The following is a 13160-nucleotide window of genomic DNA, read 5'->3' as shown; positions in this document are numbered from 1 at the left end:
GTAACTGTAGTTTTTAACTGTAGTTTTTAAACTGTAGTGTCTCCATCTAGCATCATCATGTCTGAACATCATAGACAACACAGAAGATATCCTGAACAATATTTCACAAATGAGAGAAAGAAAAATAAGACACAAAAATGGAACATTACAGCAACACAACACACAGATAATGTAGCTAAGCCAGGTAACAACGACAATGCAAGATCAACATAACATCATAACACCGAAGTCATGAGAGGAAAAAAAGCTGTGTGGGAGGTGGAGGTAAAAAAACAATGTGACAATGAATAAAACATTCATTCCACCCTTAAAAAAAGAAAAAAGAAAGAAAGAAGGAGTAATGTCGAACAAAGACTTTACGGCCATCTCAAGCACAGCCCCCAACACCACCACGACACACAGGCACGGTGCAAAGACTCACTTTACCACCACTCACATCAAGTGTGTCTGCTCAGGCTATCTTGCCTAAGAACTGCTGATATGCAAAAAAAAAAGTAAAACATATGCTTTTTTATTGCGGCTTTAAAAAAAAAAAATCAGAAATTACTTGAAATAACACAAAAGAGGAACGAGGAGGAGGCTTCAAAAATCAGGCCTGGATTCAGTGGGTCTGTCTCAGATTTGGGAGCCCTCAAAAAAGGACTGATTTATTTGAGTAAAACTCTCATTTTACAGATGAATTTGAAGTCATTTGAAAACGTTTCAGAAAGCTATAGAGAACAAATCATGTGAACAACTGAATCCAGGACTTGGCAGGTGGAGGGGTTTCAGCAGCAAGCAATCACAGCCTCTTAAAGTCGAAAATGGCAGGTACACTATCATATCTCTTACTTTCTCTCTCTGCTTAGAATGTGATTGGGGGTAATTTGATTTAACAGGTTTCTATCTATCTACTTCTCCCAGGTGGGAAGGAAATACTTTGTACACAATAGACCACATTGATAACCTCTTGTGAAGACCGAAGACTGGCTAGAAGAAAGTCGTCAGAAGATGAAGAAGAGGGAGAATAAGAGGATGGAGAAAAAAAAGGCAAAGATGTATTTTGCAGATGAGTTACTGCTTTGCTTCAAGCTCTGCAAAAAAAAAGGGTGAGATTGAAGTTTTAGATTTCAGTTAAATGAGTCTGAATAGACCTGACTGGGAGGCGGAGGAATGCAATCGGAGCTGAGCTGTGACACACACTGCCGTGGAGATGAGGAGCATCTCTTCTCTCTCTTTGGTGGAGAGAAAAGAGTGTGAAAACAGACATCAAAGAATTTTGATAAAGACTGGAAGGTGGGAAGACAGAGGGAGGGATGAAGTGTGAGGGCAAAGAAAGGAAGAATATGGACAAATTCAGAAATAGCGTGAAAAGCCCCATTGCAGGTTTTGCATTTGTTTATGTATGGGCAGTCATTTGAATGCAGACAGGCACGCAGTAAATTTGGCAGTTTTAAATCAACACTTAAAGGAGTTAATTTTATATACGGTCCCACTCTACAGAGGGTAAAAGGTACTCTGATTAGAGTGTTGCATTTTGAGTGTTAATGCAACACACTTGCCAGTGTTATTCACATGTCAACGAGAATTAACACTCACAGTGATTAGAATTAACTCCTATTAGTGTTAAAGAAAAACACTGTTACAGTGAGTCGTTTGGGCTGAATATGGTGGAACGCAAGGGTCCCCAACTGGCGGCCTTATTTGGCTCAAACAGTTTTATTTTTTATTGTTTGGACATAAGACTTTAAAGCAAATACACTCCCAAGAGATTTTAATTTTGGACATCTGTTCCAAAGTATTCCATGGCATTATAGAGAGATTTATGTGATCGTATACAAATGTAAGCAAGGTTTGAAATGACTCTGTTTTAGTCAAATATGATATACGTTTGAGCTTCTTGTGGTCACTTTGTTCTATCTGTAATTATGTTCTGGTACCCTGACCATCCGCTCAAGAACAAATTGGCCCGCGGGTGAATCTAGTTGATGATCCCTTGTGTAAAGCCAAGTTTGCATATTTCCCATGGTGCCTTGTCTTTGAGTGAATTGTAGAGTTATGCCCCATGACTGTATTTGTTAATGACATGGTTGTTGAATTCTTTCCCTTTAAAGGAATGTGGCTTTCACCTCGGTGAATGTTATTACAATTCAACTGTATGACAATACATTACATACGGTATATATTAAGGCTTAACTTTGATGGCCTAGTTTGACCCTAACACAGTGGTGTTAGGAAACTCCTGGTTTACAGGCGACATCAGGACCGCAAGTCATTTTTATTCACCGCAACCTGCATTCAGAATGACTGTCAGGGTTAGGAAACTTGACAGAAAATACTACCATTTAAACTGGAACAATCATTTCAGTAACGAGTGCAATAAATCTTACCAACTGATTGGATTAGTTAAGAAAATGTATATTATTTGTCTTTGTGTAGCACAAGATTAATCAATCAATTGATTGGGACAAAATTGGTTTGACTTTGGATAGCCTATTTCTACTATTTATAGTTAGTTTGAGGGGTTTAAATCATTGAACTTTGAAGATATTGGAATTTTAACATATTGTCCCCCATGTACATTGTGCAATTTACTGACGGTCCCTAACTAGCCCCATAGGGATATCCAAAGTCAACCCAAATGTACCACAGGCAGTTAGATAGGATCGTGTGCTGCTTCACTACAAACTGATGATTACTTGTGCTGTCAGCTGTGGGCAAGATTAAAACAAACCCAACCTTCATTTACATGGTGCTCCAGTCACGACTACAAGTCTTACAAAACTCTGTTTTGGACTAGATTGCCTTTATGACCTAAATGCATCCTATTGGCACTTTGTAGTCAATTTTGACAATATAATACATGTTTCTGACTCATATTGATGCCACAGCCTGTTTTCTGAACGAGAAGTCAGTTTTTAGGGGCAGTTGCTCTTTAACTCCTGAATCCACACTAGAAATGGTACACAGCGAAATCAACACCGGCCAATTTGCCGTGTATTGTCTACTGGGAGGGGGGTAAGTGATGTGAACAGAATTTAACTGGACACAGCCGGAGCCAGACAGCTGCATTCTGGGAAAGATTCCAACGGAGATTTGCCCAAGATGTTCTCTTTATCGTTACTGCATCAAATGAACATCTGCACTGTATTACCCTCAAATGAATACACTTCCGGGTGGGGAGGCTCATCTAGAACGACTCGAGCAGTTTCAACTTGAGCCTCTTCAAAAACTTTACACTCGGGGTGATTCATCATCATATAACACTACTTGACATCTGTCTGTTAAAGAGAGTTGCACCCAAACCAGTCAACATCTATTCGGTCAATTGTTCAGCTTTTCATGTTCTTCAATTAGTCACTCATAATGTTTGAGTGCTTCCATGTTCTTCAACTGTGAGTCGCCAACGATAGTTTCTGTGACGTGTCAGGATGCGAGTATAAGGAGTATCTCCCTCGTGGCTGTGTCTCTCTCGCGTGTATTTTCACATGACTAATCTGCCTGTAGGGAGGACTGACTGACTGACTGATGATGTGTCTCGGCAGGTTAAGGGATGATGACACTGACGCAGACAATAAACGCTTAATTAGACCGTCACTTCATTCACCACCACTGCTCAACTAGAATAAGTTAGCGTAGACTGTAATTATCCTATCGCCAAAAAAAAAAAAAAAAAAGATGTCTCAAAAGCATTGTCTGCTTGCTACATAGCAGGGGGTATTTGTAGATTCCACTTACATTTGTGGTGTTTTGTGCCATTCCATTGAGATCACGGTGGCAATTAAATCATAATGTGTGATTGTCACACAAATCGGTTCGTTAGGTTCCCGAACTCTTTCCAACCTCATCCAGGGGGGAAAAAAGGCAGAAAATGTGACTTAAAAGTGTTCTCAGTGTTCTCATTGTGAAGCGAGTGAACTCGGCGACCTGCCAAATCAGAGTGAGCGACTGCAGTTTCTGTATATTCTCCTGCCCCCCCCTCCACACATTCATCCCGGTGTTGCCTCCTTTCCTTCCATCCGCTCCTCTTTCATCATCAAATGCCTCTGCATATCTGAGGGGCATATAATTCTGCCTGCATTGCGTCATGTGCTCCCGTGTTTTTCTGTTCCTTTGCTTGGCTTCCTCCTTTAGTCTGACAGAGAGGGTATCTGGGTCACGCTACACAGACAATGACAGCATTCAAATAAATGGGGATTCGTGGTTTGTAGTCAAGAAATAAATAAAGAATGCCATTGAACCTGCTCAAAATGGTGAAGGAGGAGAATGGTAAATAATAGTATAGAATATATCAACTGAATAAATTCATCTCGATTTCCTATAAATGAATGTTGGAGTAGTCTCGATAAAATAGCATTGACCATTCTCAACCTTATCTCATGCTGTGTTACAAAGCGCAGCTTGCATACTAGCTAAATAAAGAGAAGTGGTAATGAGAGAGAGAGCGAGAGCAAGAGAGAGAGAGAGAGAGAGGGAGAGCGAGAGAGAGCGAGAGAGCGAGCGAGAGAGAGAGCGAGAGAGAGAGAGAGAGAGGAGAGAGCGAGAGAGAGAGGAGAGAGCGAGAGAGAGCGAGAGAGCGAGAGAGAGCGAGAGAGTGAGAGAGAGCGAGAGAGAGCGAGAGAGCGAGAGAGCGAGCGAGCGAGCGAGAGAGTGAGAGAGAGAGAGAGAGAGCGAGAGAGAGATAGCAACTCTAAAACAGAGTAAGGCTTCTCAACAATTCATGCTGTGTAGGGGCCCACAACCCCGCAAAGTACCACTATTTCAATTAGTTTCAAACACACACAAAAACAAAACAAATGTTTGTCCAAATAGCACCCTATTCCCTATATAGTGCACTAATCGAGTCAAATTTGTCAAGGTGGCACCATGGTGGAACTATGGTGCCATTTCAAACACAGATCTACATTGAAAGGTTAGAGGTCACCGTGCACCTGGTGAGTGAAAGGCTGGAGGGGAGGGGGTGTTGCACACCACCGTCTCAGCCAGCAGGTTGTTATAGGGGTTGTTAGGGTCGTGGGCTCGGAGCAGAGGGTTAGTTAGGAGGTAGTTGCCAGTCATCCCTGTGAGAGAGAAGGAAAGACGAGGCAGGAGAGTGAGGAAGAGAGGAGATAAAGAGAGGGTTACTTTGGAGGTAGTTGTCAGTCAATCCTGCAAGAAACACAGAGAGAGAGAGAGAAGATGTGAGCGAGGGAGGCGAAAGGCTATTATATTATTATACAGTTTCGTAACACTATTATAGAAAGGATGAGGCAGGAGAGTAAAGAGAAAAAGAAGAAGATGAGACCAGAGGAAAAAGGGACGTGTGTGTAGGAGTTTCAGCAGTGTGTTCCTTTCAGTAAATATAACGTGCTGGTTAGTTGAGCAGCTGATGTTTAAATAATGTCTGCACACCGCGTTCTCCAGACTTCATTTCACAGAACAGCAGGCACTAAATATCATCCGCAACAAGTGCGTCGGTCGTCTGTTGTAAACAAAGCAACTTGCTTTACCACCAGATAGTGCCAAAAACTCCGGTACAATACTCACAACATTGCCAAATACTTTCTCTGTTAAACAAATATTTGACTAATAAATAAACACAACAGTGGGTTATAAAGTGTGAGTCAAATGATTCAGTATGATTACAGTAGCCATATAAAACAAGTAATTGCGAGTATCCACTCTGCAGTCAGCAGACATAATGTAGTCAATACAACCACACTGATGATGTGGGGACTACACATCGGTATCTAGTGACATCCCTCTGCTCCAAAATGTATATAGTATACGTAATACATAAGTATAGACACCGGCTGGAATGTGGTTTTAACCAATCAGCATTCAGGATTAGACCCATGTGTTGTATAAAAGTATAGTGTCCAGTCATTGAAAACTAATCTCTAATATCTCATCTCTTATCAGGGGCGATTAGGAGTTATCATTTTGCTGATGGCACACACTGATAAGAGGGGAAGTTGAAAAAAAACGGAGCTGTGTAGTGTTAAACCTCACTGCGACCCCCCCCCCCCGTCTCTCTCTTTCCTTCCCCCGTCTCTCTCTATCTCTCTCTCTCTCTCTCTGTATCCCTCTCCTTATCCCGTCTCTCTCTCTCTGTATCTCTCTCTTTGTATCTCTCTATCTCTCTCCTTATCCCATCTCTCTCTCTCTGTATCTCTCTCCTTATCCCATCTCTCTCTCTCTCTCTCTCTCTCTCTCTCTCCTTATCCCATATCTCTCTCTGTATCTCTATCTCTCTCCTTATCCCATCTCTCTCTCTCTCTCTCTCTCTCTCTCTCTCTCCTTATCCTGTCTCTCTCTGTATCTCTCTCTCTCCTTATCCCATCTCTCTCTCTACCTCTTTCCTTATCCCATCTCTCTCTCTCTGTATCTCTCTCCTTATCCCATCTCTCTCTCTCTACCTCTTTCCTTATCCCATCTCTCTCTCTCTGTATCTCTCTCCTTATCCCATCTCTCTCTCTCTACCTCTTTCCTTATCCCATCTCTCTCTCTCTGTATCTCTCTCCTTATCCCATCTCTCTCTCTGTATCTCTCTCTCTCTCCTATCCCATCTCTCTCTCTGTATCTCCTCCTTATCCCATCTCTCTCTGTATCTCTCTCCTTATCCCATCTCTCTCTTATCCTGTCTCTGTATCTCCTTATCCCATCTCTGTATCTCTCTCCTTATCCCATCTCTCTCTCTGTATCTCTCTCCTTATCCCATCTCTCTCTCTCTGTATCTCTCTCCTTATCCCATCTCTCTCTCTCTCTCTCCTTATCCCATCTCTCTCTGTATCTCCCATCTCTCTCTTATCCCATCTCTCTCTGTATCTCTCCTTATCCCATCTCTCTATCCCTTATCCCATCTCTCTCTCTCTCTGTCCCATCTCTCTCCTTATCCCATCTCTCTCTGTATCTCTCCTCCCATCTATCCCATCTCTCTCCTTATCCCATCTCTGTCTCTGTATCTCTCTCCTTATCCCATCTCTCTCTCTGTATCTCTCTCCTTATCCCATCTCTCTCTCTGTATCTCTCTCCTTATCCCATCTCTCTCTCGGTATCTCTCTCCTTATCCCATCTCTCTCTCCTCATCCCATCTCTCTCTCCTCTCCTTATCCCATCTCTCTCTCCTTATCCCATCTCTCTCTCCTATCCCATCTCTCTCTCTGTATCTCCTCCTCTATCCCATCTCTCTCTCTGTATCTCATCTCTCTCTCTGTATCTCTCCTTATCCCATCTCTCTCTCTGTATCTCCTCCTTATCCCATCTCTCTCTGTATCTCTCTCCTTATCCCATCTCTCTCCTTATCCCATCTGTCTCTGTATCTCTCTCCTTATCCCATCTCTCTCTCTGTCTCTCTCTCCTTATCCCATCATCTCTCTCCTTATCCCATCTCTCTCCTTATCCCATCCCATCTCTCTCTGTATCTCTCTCCTTATCCCATCTCCTCTCTCCCTCACCCATCTCTGTATCTCTCCCATCTCTCTCTGTTGTCTCTGTATCTCTCTCCTTATCCCATCTCTCTCTGTATCTCTCTTTATCCCATCTCTCTCTGTATCTCTCTCCTTATCCCATCTCTCTCTTTGTATCTCTCTCCTCATCCCATCTCTCTCCTCATCCCATCTCTCTCCAGATTTATCCCATCTCTCTCTCTTATCCCATCTCTCTCTGTATCTCTCTCCTTATCCCATCTCCCTCTCTGTATCTCATCTCTCTCTGTATCTCTCCTTATCCCATCTCTCTCTCTCTGTATCTCCCTCCTTATCCCATCTCTCTCTGTATCTCTCTCCTTATCCCATCTCTCTCCTTATCCCATTTGTCTCTGTATCTCTCTCCTTATCCCATCTCTCTCTCTGTATCTCTCTCCTTATCCCATCTCTCTCTCCTTATCCCATCTCTCTCCTTATCCCATTTGTCTCTGTATCTCTCTCCTTATCCCATCTCTCTCTCTGTATCTCTCTCCTTATCCCATCTCTCTCTCTGTATCTCTCTCCTTATCCCATCTCTCTCTCGGTATCTCTCTCCTCATCCCATCTCTCTCTCCTCATCCCATCTCTCTCTCCTTATCCCATCTCTCTCTCCTTATCCCATCTCTCTCTCTGTATCTCTCTCCTTATCCCATCTCCCTCTCTGTATCTCATCTCTCTCTCTGTATCTCTCCTTATCCCATCTCTCTCTCTCTGTATCTCCCTCCTTATCCCATCTCTCTCTGTATCTCTCTCCTTATCCCATCTCTCTCCTTATCCCATTTGTCTCTGTATCTCTCTCCTTATCCCATCTCTCTCTCTGTATCTCTCTCCTTATCCCATCTCTCTCTCCTTATCCCATCTCTCTCCTTATCCCATTTGTCTCTGTATCTCTCTCCTTATCCCATCTCTCTCTCTGTATCTCTCTCCTTATCCCATCTCTCTCTCTGTATCTCTCTCCTTATCCCATCTCTCTCTCGGTATCTCTCTCCTCATCCCATCTCTCTCTCGGTATCTCTCTCCTCATCCCATCTCTTTCAAATGGCGTGTCTTTGGAGATAGCAAATACCACCATAAGGAGGGGGATTTTGCACGGGGACAAATACGACACGGAAGGTGTTACTTCTATCAGAGATGGTCTTAAATGTCAAGAGACAGTAGACAGCGGACTGAAAAGTATACATTTTGCATTGGACTTCTGTACACACAGATACCTTCTGTTATCTTACTTCTGTGGGAAACTCATCCCATCTCTCTCCTTATCCCATCTCTCTCTCCTTATCCCATCTCTCTCTCCTTATCCCATCTCTCTCTCTATCTCTCTCCTTATCCCATCTCCCTCTCTGTATCTCATCTATATCTCTCATCCCATCTCTCTCTGTATCTCTCTCCTTATCCCATCTCCCTCTCTGTATCTCATCTCTCTCTGTATCTCTCTCCTTATCCCATCTCTCTCTCTGTATCTCTCTCCTTATCCCATCTCTCTCTCGGTATCTCTCTCCTTATCCCATCTCTCTCTCGGTATCTCTCTCCTCATCCCATCTCTCTCTCCTCATCCCATCTCTCTCTCCTTATCCCATCTCTCTCCTTATCCCATCTCTCTCTCTCTGTATCTCTCCTTATATTCCCCCCCCCGTCTCATGGCTGAAAATCAGCAGGATCAGGTCAGGGCGAGGATGAGTCAGTGCAGCCAGCCAGTTCCTGTATCCAGCCAGGGTCTCCCAGAGTTGAACACACAAGCAGACACCAGCTTCTCATCACTAACACTTGAAGCCAGACTAAATAGCTACATAACACTTCTCCCATCCAACAAGTAGCAGTTGTGCAGGTCGACCATCAAACGACATGTTTGAAGTGAACTTTGACTCATTTAAAAACATTTTTAGCGTGTATTTATTTACCCATTCAAAATCATTTCTTTAATTTGTTATTCATGGTTTATTTAAATCAGGACGGACACGAGCACTAGACCATATTGAGTAAACAATTATCCGTTTATCAAAACGCTGCCTCTTTGAATGTGGAGGATCATCCATCAGTGATTGGTCAAATAAAAGTTAAATGCAAACAAATGAAATCTGCATCTGCCAGATTTATTCAGGCACTTGTTGTCTATTCAAGGTCACATAACAGAGAGAATACAACATGTGTAAACAGAGACCGTGTGGACAGAGGGGGCGGCGTCTTACCCTGGTTCAGGGTGGAGGTGCTGTTGATGTCTCCGGAGATGAAGGAGGATTCGGACTGCTTCCTCACCGTGTCGTTCCACATCCTCCTGATACGACTCTGTGGGAGGAGGTAAACAACACACGCATCGTAGGAGAACAACTGTTCACACCGACGTCAGTTCCATGCAAGTACAGAAAAAGAGCACAACTCTATGGAGGCATCAAGCAAACACAACGGATTACAAGAACCACTTCCAAGACTGACGGAGGGAACAAAATGGATGCATCCGAAATGACACACTATTCACTTTTGTAAATGTTTTACATTTTTTACAAAAGTAGTGCACTTATATAGGGAATAGAGTGCCATTTCAGACACAGCCACAGTGTATTGAAATGACCTTCAACACTGATGTCCTTCCGTATCACCTCTACATGCTAGCATGCAACAGGACAACAAGGCGTAGGCGCTCCCTTTCACTCTCAGGGGGAAAGAAAGGAAGGCTATTTCACACAAGGGGATTGGACTGTCCACCTCTAACTCAACACTAACACTCTCCCCTCTATGTCAGCATGCAACAGAAGGGAAAAAAAGCCTTTCCCTTCTATGCCGCAAACCAATTTCCCCCGGGGACTAAAAAGCTATACTGAAGTACACTACAGTCCTGCTCTCAATGGAAAGAAAGGGTTGAGATAAAGTGTATTCCAGTGTTCATGCTGCTCCTCGACGTGCTAGCATGCAATAGGGGAAGGAGAAAAAAAAAACAGGAAAAGAACTCTCCTTTCACTCTCAAAAGCAAGAAAGGACAGAAAAAAAGGTATATATAATTCAACTTCCCGCTGCTGTACTGTACCTAGTATGTACTGTACCTGTGTGGCGGAGGAGTAGCGTGCGGTGGATCGAGACGTGGCCGTCTTGGCCGAGCTGTGGGACCCTTCAGAAGGCAGACCTCCGCAGCACTGGGACTGGCGGAAGCATTTGCTGTACTCTTTACGGACCTGCAGCGGGCACAGGATCAGGGCAGAGCGACAGAGACACAGTGAACTCAGAGACACCACAACCGTGACAGTCGACTCCAGAGAGAGAAAAAGAGAGGAAGCTGCCTCGATCCTGCAACAAAGAGCCACAAAATAAATATATTTATCAAATGCCACCGAGCCGACAGCAGCAGTTCAAATGGCGTGTCTTTGGAGATAGCCCTATCACAGCTACCACGATGACACATTCAAATACCACCATAAGGAGGGGGATTTTGCACGGGGACAAATACGACACAGAAGGTGTTACTTCTATCAGAGATGGTCTTAAATGTCAAGAGACAGTAGACAGCGGACTGAAAAGTATACATTTTGCATTGGACTTCTGTACACACAGATACCTTCTGTTATCTTACTTCTGTGGGAAACTAGACATAAAAAAAAGGTTATTTCCCACCTCTGGCGAGGAAAACTTATAGTCAAACGTTGATGTACAAAATGTTGTCGCATTATCTTCGTATATATATATATATGTGTCATAAGTATTAAATCCTTACCTTTTTCTGGAGGAGGCAGTGGAAGATAAAGATGAACATCCCTTGCAGAGTGTTGAAGATGGTGAAGAGGTACGCCATGACCACGGAGGATTCGTTGAGGAAGAACAGGCCAAACGACCAGGTCAGACCCAGGAGGAAGAGCAGGGCAAACGCTCCAAGCACCCAGGATCTGAAATAAATAAAAAACACACATACGCACACGCACACACACACACACACACACACACACACACACACACACACACACACACACACACACACACACACACACACACACACACACACACACACACACACACACACACACACACACACACACACACACACACACACACACACACACTATTGTTCCCAATCATTAATAATAAACTAATTTCATCTTTCATTGACTTGAAGTTTCTCTCTGTTCGGTTCCTACGTATTTGTTCTGTGAGGAAAGAAGGAGGCTGTGATATATTATCCCTCTCTATTTCTCCTTCTGGACACGTTATACAGTATATACAGTGCAACTCATAAAAGCTGATACGTAGATCTTTGAATGAGAACTTCCACAGAGTCTCTGACAGAGTCTAAATAACTATGTTTCCTTGGCCTTCCTCGGGGTTGGCTGGTTATACAGAAACAGCAAACACAGTAGGTTTCTCACAGGAGGTCCAGGAGAAGCCTAGAGGAAATCAGATAACCAATGGTGAGTTCCCTCTGGCAACGGCTGGCACTGGGAGCCGTCGATGCACAGGAGAAAAAAAAAGAGTGAGCAAACCTGGACAAGAAAGAGAAAAGAGGAGACCGGTGAAAACCAGACACCATTGTACCTCTCTTTGAGTTCCAGAGAGAATCCAAGGACAGAAGATAATGCAAGCCCAAAGAGAGAGATGCTGCAGATGAGTTTTCGTTATTTGAAAAACGCTGGCTCTTTATGGTTGTTGAAAGTCAACTAACTGATCATTTCAATGTCTTGTGGAAAGTTACCAAATCTAACTTTGCGGGACTAAATAAGTGGTCGATTAGAGGTGGACTCCAATTAATGACAGTTAATGAGTTTTGGGTCCTTTGAATAAATGATTTGTTTGAATTAGCCACTATCTTTGAACGCAGGCTCTCTTTAAATTACATTCGTAACCAGGATAGCACGGCTCAGAGGTCAATTCAACCATTTTGCTGGTATTAAAAGCCGAAAAAAAACAAAATGAATAAAAAACATATTTTATTACACGAAGTCCAAAACACAACACAGGAATGGCACATGTCATTCTGTCTCACAGTTACTGTTTGACAAGTATTTTAGGACAGAAACTGTCTAGAGACTTTTCTTTTATCCAATTCTCTGGATTGAGTGGATGTTTGAATAAAGATGTGGGCACGGCTCCAGTTCCTCCCCCACCACCCTTAGATCCTCTATATTTGAGGGTTCCAGAGGAACCTGGAAATGATGCCAACACAGGAGCGACTAATACAACAGGTCAGGGTTGCAGTTCTGAATAAATAAAAGAGGCAACATAAACCCTGCATAGCGCAAAACACGGCCCTCATAAACACCAACTAAAAAGGCAACACGTGAGGATAGAATCTGAAGTAAATATATATTTATCCACTCCGGTTATGGGTAACTGAGATGTAATTCTAAAGGTCAAATACACCAAATTCACCCTTTAACATTGCACAAGCAAGGCCATTGGCTGGGAATAGGACAGCACACAACGCTTTGTTTTCCAACTTAAAACTGAGCTGACACAACCAGTAACACCAGCTTTCACATCACCTCCAGAGACCCCCTCCCCTCTCACCTGATACCGCCCAGCCGGGTCGAGTCGGGTTTCATGGAAGTGGAGTGCTTCACCATCTTGTACATGGTCACCACCAGGATGATGAGGTTGAGCTGTCAAAACAGAGGCACAGCGAGCTTAGCGCATCACACTGGGGCGTGGCATTCATTCCATGGTAGGCGCAGCAATGCATGTCGACTACATTTCGTGGCAACTTAAAAAAAAGGGCGATTTGCACACAGAAACAGGACAAACTCTCCGAAATGTAACTGG

General features: G+C 43.4%; 1 protein-coding gene across 1 annotated transcript in view; it reads right to left on the bottom strand.

Annotated features, from left to right (window-relative positions):
- Window positions 1–13160, bottom strand: part of LOC124041763 (adhesion G protein-coupled receptor L2-like) — a 114457-nt gene that overhangs the window by 3169 nt on the left and 98128 nt on the right. The window contains 5 exon segments of the mRNA XM_046359756.1: window positions 4911–5039; window positions 9611–9707; window positions 10460–10588; window positions 11125–11293; window positions 12909–13000. Of these exon segments, the coding sequence (XP_046215712.1) occupies window positions 4911–5039; window positions 9611–9707; window positions 10460–10588; window positions 11125–11293; window positions 12909–13000 (616 nt within the window).

This window comes from Oncorhynchus gorbuscha, linkage group LG08 (assembly GCF_021184085.1).
Source record: "Oncorhynchus gorbuscha isolate QuinsamMale2020 ecotype Even-year linkage group LG08, OgorEven_v1.0, whole genome shotgun sequence".
Lineage (NCBI taxonomy): Eukaryota > Metazoa > Chordata > Actinopteri > Salmoniformes > Salmonidae > Oncorhynchus > Oncorhynchus gorbuscha.
Note: the sequence above shows the minus strand (reverse complement) of the source record. Positions and strands in the feature narration are given on the sequence as shown.